At 41.2% G+C, this 13,296-nt stretch overlaps 3 protein-coding genes across 10 annotated transcripts in view; all 3 read right to left on the bottom strand.

The window, feature by feature from the left end:
* Positions 1-454: 454 nt before the first annotated feature.
* Positions 455-3,534, bottom strand: LOC101470694 (glutathione S-transferase A). Its single transcript, XM_014407962.4, has 6 exons — positions 3,266-3,534; positions 2,212-2,277; positions 2,009-2,114; positions 1,243-1,361; positions 1,070-1,158; positions 455-966 (listed from the first exon to the last, which is right to left on the bottom strand). Exons 1-6 carry the CDS (start codon positions 3,431-3,433, stop codon positions 822-824), a joined length of 693 nt encoding a protein of 230 aa, XP_014263448.2. The 5' UTR covers positions 3,434-3,534; the 3' UTR covers positions 455-821.
* Positions 3,535-4,859: 1,325 nt separating this feature from the next.
* LOC101474387 (glutathione S-transferase A) lies at positions 4,860-6,450 on the bottom strand. Its single transcript, XM_004547779.5, has 6 exons — positions 6,186-6,450; positions 5,738-5,803; positions 5,529-5,634; positions 5,319-5,437; positions 5,146-5,231; positions 4,860-5,065 (listed from the first exon to the last, which is right to left on the bottom strand). Exons 1-6 carry the CDS (start codon positions 6,351-6,353, stop codon positions 4,933-4,935), a joined length of 678 nt encoding a protein of 225 aa, XP_004547836.1. The 5' UTR covers positions 6,354-6,450; the 3' UTR covers positions 4,860-4,932.
* Positions 6,451-6,578: 128 nt separating this feature from the next.
* fhod3a (formin homology 2 domain containing 3a) overlaps positions 6,579-13,296 on the bottom strand; it is a 71,438-nt gene continuing 64,720 nt past the window's right edge. For 7 of the 8 annotated variants that reach the window (XM_004547772.6, XM_004547774.6, XM_004547771.6 and 4 more), the window contains 8 exons: positions 12,732-12,851; positions 12,479-12,640; positions 11,054-11,244; positions 10,671-10,875; positions 10,439-10,462; positions 10,036-10,243; positions 9,787-9,951; positions 6,579-8,324 (listed from right to left, as the gene is read on the bottom strand). In XM_004547772.6, the coding sequence (XP_004547829.2) occupies positions 8,242-8,324; positions 9,787-9,951; positions 10,036-10,243; positions 10,439-10,462; positions 10,671-10,875; positions 11,054-11,244; positions 12,479-12,640; positions 12,732-12,851 (1,158 nt within the window). In that variant the 3' untranslated portion in view covers positions 6,579-8,241. The remainder of the gene's footprint in view (positions 8,325-9,786; positions 9,952-10,035; positions 10,244-10,438; positions 10,463-10,670; positions 10,876-11,053; positions 11,245-12,478; positions 12,641-12,731; positions 12,852-13,296) is intronic. The other variant, XM_004547773.6, reaches the window with a different exon arrangement.

The raw sequence follows: 13,296 nt of genomic DNA on the forward strand, positions 1-13,296 counted from the left end.
GCACAGCCACCCAGCTGAAACACACTTACTAAAGGGACGTTGCTCAATCACAGTGAACACTTTCACTCACCCACTTAAAAGTAAAACAAACTGATATTTAGTCTCCACAAAAATGTTCAAACAATCCTGGACGAGCCCCCACTTATGTTACGACCCGGCTCAAAAGCCGCGACATATAAAATTTTTTTAAAAAAAGATGAATACCAGAGTGTTAGTGAGAAGAGGTTTTTTTTTGTTTTTTTTCTTAAAATGGAATACCTGGTTGGCTAAAAAGGCTGGTGCCACCAAGGCAAAGACAAGTGATCTCCCTGGAAACTTGCCTCAGGTATGCTTTCATCCACACCTGACTAGGTGTGGCCAATAAGCACCATCTGAAAACATTGAGGAGATTAGAGGCTGCAGGGGGCCAACCGCCAATATAACTGTAAGAAAGAAAGAAGGCTGCAGAGGGATGTAACAGGTGACTTTGTATGTGTATTGCAAATAGAAGATTTTTGTTACAAATGTGCAAGTCTTGAATCAGTGCATGTCTACAAAGCTAACGCACTTTTTTTAATTATCTGGAAAAAGATGCAAAGTTGTGGAAAGGATGCATTATTGAACTATGCAAAGTCATGGAAACACAAAGCATTTGAGCTAGCTTTGAGCAGGGAAAACTAGTTCTTTACTTTACGATAGTGTGACTGAGTTATTCTGCTATTAGACAAAGCTGAACATGTATGAGTAACCAGAAACTGTTGTTAGATATACACAGAATGCATAAGGGCAACAAAAGCTGCTCTGTCATTATGCAGCATCATGTTTACATCTGTGTATGAATATCAGATGTCTTTCAGTGCATCTTTCAGTTTATCTTCGTCTTTGGGGTTCTCCAACCAATGAGGAGGCCAGCTGGCTTTGACACTGGGTCTCTCCTTCAGCAGATTGTAGTACTCTCCCAGTTTAGGATAACGCTCTGGAGACAACCTACGAATCAGAATAAGGAGACTTTCAAGTCCCGTGTCTACAGATCATCCTTCATTTTACTGATGAGACCACATGGAAATGCAAACAGCCTCTGTGTGCTTACCCAAACCCAAAGAGTGCGCCAACTGTTGGAAAAACGACCACGTCTGCTAGCGTGAAAGATGGTCCTGCCAGGTAAGAGCCTGAGCCCAGCTTGAAAAAAATAAAATAAAAAATACAGTTGGAACAAATCAAAGCAGGCCGAGTCTGTCTGAGTTTGTGTGTTCATGCACATACCTTCTGCAGGTAACTCTCCCAGAGTTTGAGTTCAGTGACCAGAGCTTCTTTGTTCCTCTTCAGAGCCGACTCATGTCTCTCACCTTCAGGGACATACCACTCATAGTAGGCAACTGTAGCTGAAAAACAAAACATACGTAAAATATTAACGTTACAGATGCAAAATGTTACCACTAGATGTCAGATTGCAGACACAGAGCACCAGTGATGAACCTGCCAATTCTGCTAGTCTATGGCAAAAGCAAATCTGGCTCCATGGCGTCAGGTAGTGAGGACAGGGGCCACCCTCATGAAGTCAGTTTCTGATTGTTTAGTCAGACATTCATGCCAGTGTCCTGCTGGGGGTCATATTCAAGTTCTGGCAGTGTTCACCCTGTTCCTTCTTGCACAAAGAAGATGGGTTAAGGACCATCTACAGCCCTGTACAGGCCTCCTACAGCAACTTCCTGTCTCCTGGAATCTCCTCCATGCTCTTGAGATTGTGCTAGGAGACACAGCAAACCTTCTGTCAATGGTTCGTATCCTGGAGGAGTTGGAATACCTCTAGGGTCCAGGTATCGCCTCATGCTACCATCTGCTACTAAACTGACCAGATCAATATCCTACAAGTGTAACTGACTTTATGCAATACTCTGATTAAAAATGGTTCCTTTAAAATTTGAGATATGCATTTTGCAGCATTCCTAAGTTCCTTGAGAGAATTGAGGCTCAAAGGAATAATTTATAAAAGGAGAAATCAGGATTTGAAAATACAGATAACACTTACTGAGTTTCTCGTAGAATGTGAGACCCTCAAACATGCGCTGGTACATCAGAGCTTGTTCTGCTGGGCCATCTGGGATCAGTTTGGTTCCCTGGGATTTAAACTGGCTCTGCAAGACATTAGGAAAAGACACACATTTAACTGGGGCACATTTTGTGATGTTGCATTCAGTGTGAGTGAATATTTTGTCAAAATGACGTTCTCACCTCCAGGTAAAAACAGGCTGCGTAAGATTCATTGATGACATTGTCTCCATGTTTGAAAGTGGGAATCTGAAAAAGAAATTATAATAGTGTCAGCAAGAAAACTGTCATTAGGTACTGTATAACAGGTTTTAATGCTAAGGCTACTGGGTGTTAATTAGGTTAACCGTTTGTATATCAAACAAATACAATTAAAAAAAATTGATTACTTATTTTAACAGAACTTTACTGGGATAAAATAACACTCTGCAGTGTTTCCCGTATTTATGGTTAAAGGCCAGTTTCCAGTCTGAGATTTGGAAAGTGTAAAGATGTAAATTAAACTGCTTATTTTACTACACTTAGTCAGCTGCAGGTTATATTCAAGAGCCCATATTCAACGATACAACCCCTCATTTCTACATTTTATTTAACACTGTCCTGCTTTTGTGCTGTTCCCTAATAAATTCAATAAGACGCATTTAAAGTCTGATGGAAATGTGCTAGTATATGCTAGTCAAGTTCAAACTGGTTATCTTAAAGCTTTAATATGCATTTAAACATTTTAAACTAGTCAGTTTTTATGATAAATGAAGACAGCTACACGGTGCATTTCTCGCCTCAGATGCTTTCATAAACACATTTCCGTTAACTTGTCTCTAACGTAAACGAGCCGCCATGTTGGTGCAGTTCGAAACACGGCTGCAAACTCGCGTGCTCATCTCTACAGCCCATATTTTTTCGAGCACGTGTCAGCTCCCGAGAAATGCTCATCCAATCAGGTGCAGCAGGGCGTGTCCTGAAGCGTCTTCCTTGAAGAAAAAAATCTCCTTGAGTAAATGAATATACGCTAAATGAAACGTTCAGTTTTTATGATTTTGTAAAAGCATTAATCAGAGTTGACACTATTTGCCGCCGTTACTGCAACTCTTTATCCGTTAACCGTCCTGCAGAGCAACAGCGCAGATATCAGTGTTTATGACCGTGACGTTAACGTGAGGCAATTATATAATATTACGGTGCAAAGTCAAGTGTTTTGTTAGTTATACGGGGTGATTTGATAAAAGATCGTTTCTACCTGTCCCCTGGGGTTCATATCTAACACTTCTTTGGACTTGTGCTCCATTTTATCGAAGGACAGCAGTTTTTGGTTGTAGCCCTGCAGGTTCTTCTCCTCCAGAGCGATCATCACCCTCCAACAGGGACAAGAGCCGGTCGCCCACAGCAGAGTCATTGCCTTGGCCATGGCTTTAACTTGAGATTCACAGTTTGGACGGTCACTGAACTGGACGCAGAAAGCAAATGCGCAGACGACAAACTCAACTTACTTTTCTTATGGTTTGTAGGAGGGGATGTCAAGCTTTTATAAGAGCGTGATTGCCATCTACTGGCTGGAAGAAAAAACTACAACTCAGTCATCTTCTATCAGTTTGCCTCCTTTATATTTTTGATAGTCACCACTGAATGATTTGTTGAAATAAATAAAATGAATTAATAAAAAAAAAAAATTCTTTCTTTGTTTACCTTCTGCACTTTGTGTAGTCGATGACAAGATGTACATTGTACACATCCTCCTCCAAATATTCACATATGCCTCTATCCCAATACAATATAGTATTATATAGTATTTTAGCATAATTAGAAAGGTGACTGACCTGAAATAAATAAGCTGTTTTTATGAAGAATAACTGATGGAAGCTGTGTTAATATTTATTGCAAATTGCAACATTAAGTCATTTTATTTTTAAACAAATATATAAACAGCAAGCGTCAGCCTGAGTGATGTAAAAATAAAATAAGCCAGTAAAAGCAATAAAAAAATAACACAATACACACAAATAATGAATGTTAAGACTCAGAGAAAAAGCCAAGGAATAAAAAATATGTTTTAAAAGACAGTGGTCAGGTCCTGATGTGAAGCAGCAAGCAGGTCCAAAGTTCCGAGTCAGCTACAGCAAAGGCCCGATCTGAGATATATGCAGAAGCATCTGGTCAGACGACCTCAGTGATATTTTGGGAGAGTGTGTAGTTAAAAGCTCAGGAAGGTAGAGACATGCTGATTTTAAAATCACTTCTCAAACACAACAAAGAAGCCAAAGCAGGGGGAATATGGTCTTATATGGTGACTGTCAAAACAACCCAAAACCAAAGCAGAGCCTCAGAACCTCAGTTTGTAGAAACTAGCTCTAACAACAGCTTTTATTTGTTTATCAAACATGAAGCTTTCACCTTTCGAGTAGGAGTGAGGGTCAGGAGGCCCGAATACTACCACTTGTGTTTTATGCTCATTCAGGTTCAAAATTCACTGCATTCATTTATTTATTTGAGAGGGAGATAGATCACTAAGTCATCAGCATAATAGTTAAATGAAATTCCATATTCTTTGACAATTGATCTTAATTGGAGCATATAAAGAGAACAAAGTCATCCTAGAAATGACCCTTCTAGGATCCTACATGTGAATGGAGGAGGTGACTCTGAAAGCCGCCCAACATGATGGAAAACTTTCTCCTCACACTACAAAAAGGTCATATTGCCACTCACTACATGGGAGAAGGACCCAAAACCAAAGTGCTTTAACAAAGCTTTATCTATAAGGTGATTTGTTGCTGCTGTGGTCAAGTTTTAAGAATAAAAAAAAATCTTGTGAAAAATTAAGAGTACAGTAAGCAAGCTGTTTAAATGTTTTTATTTCACAGACTTACAGGAATTCTCTAAAATGACAAAGGGAGGATTCTTTGTGTTTCAGAGGTCCTTCAGGATGTCATAACCCTGTGGACTGGCCACCCAGTGTGGGGGCCACGTGGTTTTAATGCTGGCTCTGTTCTTCAGCAGGCTGTAATATTTGGCCAATTTAGGATAACGCCCCACAGACAGCCTAACGAGAAAACACATCATGTTACTGGAAAAAGGCGATTGGACTGCAGCTTCACACAAATCAACTGCTTAGCTACCCACCCGAAACGAAATGCACAAGCGATGCTTGGAAAGACGATCACATCGGCTAGGGAGAAGGCCCCTGCTAGGTATGAGCCAGCAGCCACCTAGATGGAGAAGTGAAAGACGCAGTACTGTCAACACAGTGTGTGAGTGCCTGCAAGTGTACACAAGTGTGTGCGTATTGTTCGTACATTCTCCAGGTAACCCTCCCACAGTTTGAGTTCAGCAGTCAGAGCCTCTTTGTTTCTCTTTACAGCAAAGTCGTGCCTCTCCTCTTCAGGGACGGAGCAGTCGTAGTAGATAACTGAATCTGAAGCAGAACGCACATTAATGTGTGACTGTTTTCATGGCTTCTGTCCCCTCTGTAACTCAGCGCTCAGACTTGTGCAAGTGTAACTTACTGAGTTTATCAGTGAGGGCAAGGCCCTCCATCATGTGTTGGTACATCGCGGCTTGGTCATCAGCACTGTCAGGAATCAGCTTGATGCCCTGAGACTTAAACTGATTCTGTTTCAACAGTGAGAAAACAATAATCAAAGCAGTGTACTAAAAGCTAAACAAATTATAAATACAATAAATTCAAGTAATTAATTAAAATATTGCCGTTTACCTCGAGGTATAAGCATGTTGCACAGGACTCATTCAGGATGATGTCTCCGTGCTTGAACGCGGGAAGCTGACAGAAAAAAATTGGCAGAAGACGTCAGGTTTTGAGGCTCATCATTGTGTAGTGCACCTTGTATCTGTGCTGTTAGTGCCTTTGAGAGCACGTTATTTAGGACGAATTAGCAGATGCCCCTGTTTGTGTGTTGTACCCATAGTTTGAAAAACAAGCTTACAGACACACCTGAACAGGGACTCTACAGACATCTTTTACATACAGTCTATGTGTTAGCTGCTCCCACATTGTGCCTTCATCTCTGTCAGTAAGAGACTGGTCTTCTATCCAGACGCTACCGCTGTTGATATGTGTTAAAATAACTATAATACTTTTTTTTTTTTTTAAAGGCTGTTATGTCATGGTTGTACACTTTGCTGTGATCATTATGTGCACCTACCTGTCCTCTTGGGTTGACTTCCAAGACTTCCTGAGATTTGTGCTCTCCTTTCTCAAAGGACAGCAGTTTGCGTTTGTAACCCTGCAGCTTCTTCTCCTCCAGAGTGATCATAACACGCCAGCAGGGAGGTGATCCAGCCCCCCACAGCAGACTCATTAACTTTGCCATGGACGCAGGGACCAAAGACGCAGCGCTGAGCACTGATTAACAAAACCATGAATGAATGCAGAGCTGCACAAACTGGACAAACACCGTAAAGCGAGCAGCAGCAGCAGCAGCAGCAGCGCATTTTACGGCACCTGATTATTCCAAAGGTTATCAAGTAGAACCACACCACGTGGCTCACAATCACAGAGGTGAACGCTGGGGGAAGGAATGACACGCAGATCCAAGTTTGCACTCTATGGTTTTTATTTTATTGCAGAATGTGTATACACGGCATTTCAAGTGAAAGTGTTTATAAGAACGTTCAGCTCACTACATGGCATTCATGCAGTGGTGTTTCCCAGTTTCTTGCGTCTAGACTGTTCAAGTTGGTACGTGACAGAGTGTGACCACAGAGCTCAAATCAAACGTCCAGATAATGCTCCTCCCTCTGTTTCTCTCTCTCTCTCTTAGCAGGGAGCAACACATTTCTTCAATTCACAAAAAGAAAAAACAAGCCACAATTGATCCTTTGTCTCAGACTATAATACACGTTTCTACAGCAATTACAAAAATAATACACAATGTGAAATGCACTAAACATGCACACTGTAGAGTTTACAGTATTTAGGACCTGGCAGCTGACAAGGGCATTTACACATATCATGCAGAACTGTCTGCATGTTCCTCAAAATAGATTATTAAAATGTTTTTGTTTTGTTTTTTTAAAAAAAAGTCCATTTTTTTTTCTTTTTACACTTTACAAACAGTTCCTCTGAGATAAAAACTATTTTTTGTGTTTTCAGTCGTTCATTTCAGCATGAGACTATTAAAGTGGACTTATTATGCTCTTCCTCGTTTTCTGGCAAATATGCACTGTTACACTGGCGTATGCAGTTTCAAGTAAGCGTGTCAGCATATATGCAGTAACCCCGTGAGCCACACACTTCAAAACTGAGCCTTTTTTCTTTCCTACTCATGGCACTGTATGATCGATGAGAGCAGATATCCCTAATACGATCAAATCTTTTGTTTTTAAGAGAAAGCCAATCAGAAAAGAGTTGGCTTAAAGGGCGGGGGGGGGGAGTTAAAACGGCTTGTGTTAAGATTAAAGAAGATTCTTTTTAAACTAGCGGAGCCAAAAAACTAAAAATATGGAGTGGGAAATGAGCACAATGGGTCCACTTTAATGTTATTTAAGGTGCAAGACGTCAGAGCTTTGCAAATAAATACTGAAAAAAAAACAAAAAGCAAACAAAACAGAGAAGATTTTCAACAGTAATACTCATGAGAACCATGCCTTAGGAAGTGAAATTTAGGACGTGAATACGTTAACGAAGAGAGAACGGAGGTACAGCATCGCCCCTTTGAAGTGAAAGGCACTCATCAGCTTGATAACCTTTCGCGTCCCTACAAAAGCACAGCCACGCTCATTACTTTTCAGATGTGTAGATGCTCTCACTGATAATCTTTGTTTTTTCTCCAGGGAACAAATTCAAATTCATCCTCAGCCTGGCAAACTTCACAACCAAAATTCACAGTTTAAACAAATGAAGAAAAAAAAAACAACACAAACCCCAAAAACGGTGACGTCACAGCTGCTGACACTCACAAGCGAAAATCATCCCAGCATTCAAATCGTTTTCAGATAAATAAATAATTCAGTGTAGAGGCAGCGTCACTTGAATACATTTTCCTTTTCCTTGCCTAACTGAACAGAATCAGTCCTTATGAGAAGCATTCCCTCATGACCTCCACTGTTTCTTCTGGAAGGTGAAAATGTCGTAATGCCGCCTCTTCACTCAGAAACATCAGGCAGAAAGAGCCGCTGGGAAAAACCTAAAAGGACAAAGGCTGACAGAGATTTCACACAGACATCTGAAGCTGAGTTTTCACGGCGAGAGGTGGATGATCACATCTGTGGCTCTGGGGAATCAGTTAGCCCTAAAGCGAGAGCTTCTTCTGGCGTCAGGCCGTTTTTCAGCGTCCGCCTCACTGTGAAGAGAAGACGCGGAGAGTCACCGTGCAGTCGTGTGATGTTTTCATGTTCTCCAGTTCTGCACTACGTACTAACTGAATGCATGCTCCAGGATTTATAATATACTGTAATTAACCTGCTGAGACTTACATCTGCTCTGCATGGGGTTTATTACAATCCATATCTCGGCTTTGGTAACAATCAACAAATAACAGTCATATTTACTTGGTTTTAAACAGAGAAATTAATGGTGAACATGTAATTAAGAGGCCATAAATAACCATTAAACTTATGCAGTTGAGTGCTTACATTAGAAATCTATTTTTTGACGTGAATAGGTTTTTTGAAATTGCATGTTTAAACATGCAGATGAGCTCCTAGCCATCTAAATTACCACCTCGGTATTTGCAAAGAGATGTCTAAGTATGAGATAAAGCCAAATTTCACTTTGTTGACTAATAGAAAAAATAAACTGTTTACACACGGAGGATTCTGAATATTACGTTTTATGACTTTATTTCCTATCAATGTGCTGCTAGAAAAAAAATCAGGATCTGAAAGGTTCCAACACACAGGACCTGAGCTGGAAAGTCTGGTATGTAAAAACTTATATGTAAAAGCTGCTGAAGTAATGATTTCTGGCTCAGAGTATGTGGAAAACATATCTTCTACTCTGAGCACATTTAATGGAGACATTGGAGAGAAACGTGTATATTTGGCATGCAGAGTGGAGCAGCTGGGGGTTTATGAGAGCCTTTGACTCAAGCATGGGTTAGACTCCTTGATCCCAATGAGCGAATGAAATATACTCTCATTAAATATGCAACAACTTTCTGAAATTTCCAACAAATAAAATACTAAAATATACATCTAAGCAGACATTTACTAGTATGAAATAAAACATGTTTGGGAAGCAAAAAATAACTATATACATGTGTGTGTGTGTGAAAACTCGGTTTCATGTTAGACCCACCAGGCACCAGGTAGGTAATGTTTGGTTTTAGAAAGATAAGACAGATAAAACACCATGCTTGTGGTTTCAGCAGCAGGACTTTAATAACCACAGTGTGTCATTTAAGGATCTGTATAGAGTCCATCTTTTATATACAGTCTACAAACTGTACTCTACCTCATGTAGAAACAATTATGTTTTTGCCTGTAGTGACTTTAAGGTGCTTAATTTCCCTTCGCTTTCAGCTACTCTGATTGCTGTATTTAGCTTTATATTTATATGAAAGCAGTGTCATGATTTTGAAGTGTTTTTTTTTTCTTTTTTGAAAAATCTTAAACTATATTTCACATATTTTTTCTTATGCTTGTTTCCTGATGTCTTCTTGGAGGTGTTACTCATCATCCACGGTGCAGTCAGCTTCTTAGATTAGATACATTTTCATGGTCATGCTTTCAGTTTGAAAACCTGATATATTCAGAACTTAAATTAGCGTGACATGTGCAGTTGGGACAGAGGTGAGCTCGTACATGACTTGCGGTTGGCCCTGGATCTCCTCCTCTCTCTGGGCTGGGTTCTGGTTCCTGGACCCTGAGTGGCTGACCTCACTATGCGCTCCATGATTTCGTCTGCAGCATCATCTCCACAGATCTGAGGGTCCTCCACAGGCGGAGTCCATGCCTGCATGCTGCGTCCTGCATAAACAGGTGAGAAAATCTTTAGTAGGGAAATCCTTTCGAGTGACCCAACTCCAGAAATCTTCTTTCTCCCTTCCCCACCTCCTCGTCCAGGCCGTGACCTGGTCCGTGTCCGCAGTCCCGGCACGCCGCTGCCCTCCTTGTCACTGCCACTGAGGCTGGTTCTCAGCACCGCTTTCATGTGCTCGTGCTCTGCAGCATCCTCGGCATGCTCCAAACCCTGAGGCTGCTCAATTTCCTGACCCCCACTGGGGGCGCTGTTGTTGCTCCCTGCGCTACTCCGACCACACTGTTGGAGCGAGACGGAATCAAAGAGGATCAGAATTTAGCAGCTGAGTATTCTGAACTTTAACACGGCAAAGTGGAAGCACCAAGAAAAACATCCAACTGCAAACAGTACAGTGCCTGGTGCCTTTGACGTATCGTTTAGTCGTTTAGATGCAGTTAGTGGATTCATGCACACAAACACACAGACAGTTGATACCTCACGCTCCTCTTCATCATCAGACTATGGGAGAAATAAAGAGTGAAAGTCAAAGAATAGTTGCGGATAGAATAGAATGAAGCGAGAAAGATGAAAAAGCAGCACTTCAGTTTGAAGAACAAAAAGGGGTTGGAAGTGTGTGTGTGTGTGTGTGTGTGTGTGTGTGTGTGTGTGTGTGTGTGTGTGTGTGTGTGTGTGTGTGTGTGCGTGTTTGAGAGAGAGAAATACTCACAGCAGTGTTTACGTCCATGATCATCTTTCCTCGGGTCTTGTTGCGCTCGCGATGGTCGGCTCGTTTCTGTTTCTGCTGCAGCACACGCTCTCGGGTGGTCCGGTACTCCAGCGCAAACTCGCTGAGGATTTTACTGAACCTGTGGACGCTGATCTCTCTCACACTGTAGGCCGGGTGACCAAGGAACAGCAGGAAGGAGTGGAACCTGAAAGGAAGAAGATGAGGGTGATGGCAACTCTTCCTACCTCCTGTTTTATGTGTTGCACTACACAGATTTCCTCATTCACACAGCACAGTGTTGGTTTTAGTAGACTAATTAGTTTTTTGTTTTTTTTTTGTGGTAAACATCAATAATACATGATTCAAACTGTGAGACGAGCTACCTGTTGATGATCCTGCGGTGAACAATCTTAAGGATGATGATTCGCTCTGCGCAATCTTTGAGGAAGTCGGACATCTTCTGCTTCAGCTGGGGCTTCATCTCGTGCTTGGCAATCACCTTCAGGTGGTCCCACGAGGCTTTGCAGCGCCGCTCCATTTGACACAAGTTCTCCTGCAGCTGGTCAAAATCCACCTGTTGAAAATAACGTTTATACAATCCAATTCAAATTACTCAAACACAGGATATCTTAGTGCCCAGGGGCGTAATTTCCAGGGAGATTTGGGGTTTATGGCCCCTCCAATAATCAGACCCAACCAATATAACCCCCCAATAAAATTAGGAATTATCTTGCATAAATAGGCTGTTGATTTTCTTTACTTATTTCAGTTATTACCAGCAAAATAGTTGCACGTTTAATCATCTGGGAATTTACCCAGATTTATTTATTTATTTAGACAGAGATCTTGACCTCCCCAATGTTCAGCACAAAGTTATGCCGATGTTAGTGCCCATTTACAAGATTTATGTAAAATGATACTAAAGATTTAAAGAATGTCTATATGTGTGTTCATCTTTATGTCCTCGGCTTATATTGAATTTTACTTCAAAAATGATTCTCAGTTGTCTGGATGAACAGCCCCTCTAATGGTTTCAGGTCCATTTTAAAGTCCACTTACCATTTATATAGGTGTTCCACAGGGATCTATTCTTGGACCTCTTTTATTCACTCTCTATATAAGCAACTTTATCTCAGCCACTCAAAACTGCAATGTAGAATTTACATGCTGATGACACTATTCTATATGCCACTGGCTCTTGCCTTGATCTGGCCATTGCAAATCTACAGTTTAATCTACAGTGGGTCAAAATCCTCTGGTCATACATAAATTAATTTTAAGCACTAATAAATCAAAATGCATGGTATTTATAAGGTCACCTAAAAGTATCCAACCACATTCAAAACTTTCATGGTGATAGAAGTGAAACTTTTAATTGTTATAAATATTTAGGACAACTACTCTTGCACATACATTTTTTTAAATGTGTGTCTAATAATTCATCCTAAACAACACCAATTTTAAACCAAAAACCACGTCTCAACCTTCAAAAAGGCCCTGGGATCACACACACACATTCAACCAACAACTAACCAGGGATACACTTTTCCTCAACAGCTTTTGTTTGCATGTTTAACAGGTAAGGTTCCTTTCCCCTTCTGCTCTGAAATTTAAATGATTATTGGCTGCGGGTTGATAATTTGATTGTGGCGTGAGGTGCTTCCAACTTCAGTTCAGTCAGGGGAAAAAAATTATGTTTTATCTTTTTAGGTTTTTGGACTTATTTTGACAAAATTCAAGCAAATGTAAGTCTTGATCTTTTACAGTGTAGAGATGCAGAATAGGTTAGCAGTGAATGCACAGCATACTTTTGCAGAGCGCGTGATGGCTCCTATCTCTGAGTAGAGGTCGGTGCTCTGAGGGAAGTTTTCCACCACCACAGAGCAAACGTGATGGAGCAGTGACTGCTTATGGACCGTGTCCTTTACTTCTGGAACCTTCTCCAAATAGGTCAGCTCGAAGCCTTTAGCCTGGAACAGGAATGTTGTGTTTATTTTGAGAAACAAACTCAGATTCTACTGACTTGTCTCCCAGTAATCTGATGTAATAGTCATGACTCACATTGGTGCCGTTGAGGAAGTTTCCGATGGAGAGCAGCGTAGAGAGGACGTAGCGGATAGTTTTGTTCTTCTCCAGCTGATCCATACCCTCCTTCAGATCCTGCAGTGGCTCTGCTACTTCCTAGTAGGAAAACACACACACACACACACACACACACACACACACACACACACACACACACACACACACACACACAGTTATACAAGTTAATTAAGACTCCCAAAGACATGTGTTTCATTAGTCTGCCATTAAATAAACAGCGAACAGGTGCATGTTGTCTGCCACCTAAAATCATCTGCTCTTGTTTAAGGTCGCGAGAGGTTGCCACAGAGGTTGCTGCTTCAGTCAAACTTCAGCACAAAACATGTTTCTGATTAAGTCGACCTCTTGTTTCTGTGCAGCCGGTTCTCTTGAGTGCATGTATTTGTGTGCCTGCATGCTGTGCTTCCCTCCATTAAAGCTTCCACTTCCAAAGCGGAGCCGGGAGCACGGCTCTGCCGAATATGCGGTGGGGGGAATCGTGCCTTACATGGAGATTAAAGACAACAACATCCCGCTGGATGCT

The sequence above is a fragment of the Maylandia zebra genome, linkage group LG22 (assembly GCF_041146795.1).
Source record: "Maylandia zebra isolate NMK-2024a linkage group LG22, Mzebra_GT3a, whole genome shotgun sequence".
Taxonomy (NCBI): domain Eukaryota; kingdom Metazoa; phylum Chordata; class Actinopteri; order Cichliformes; family Cichlidae; genus Maylandia; species Maylandia zebra.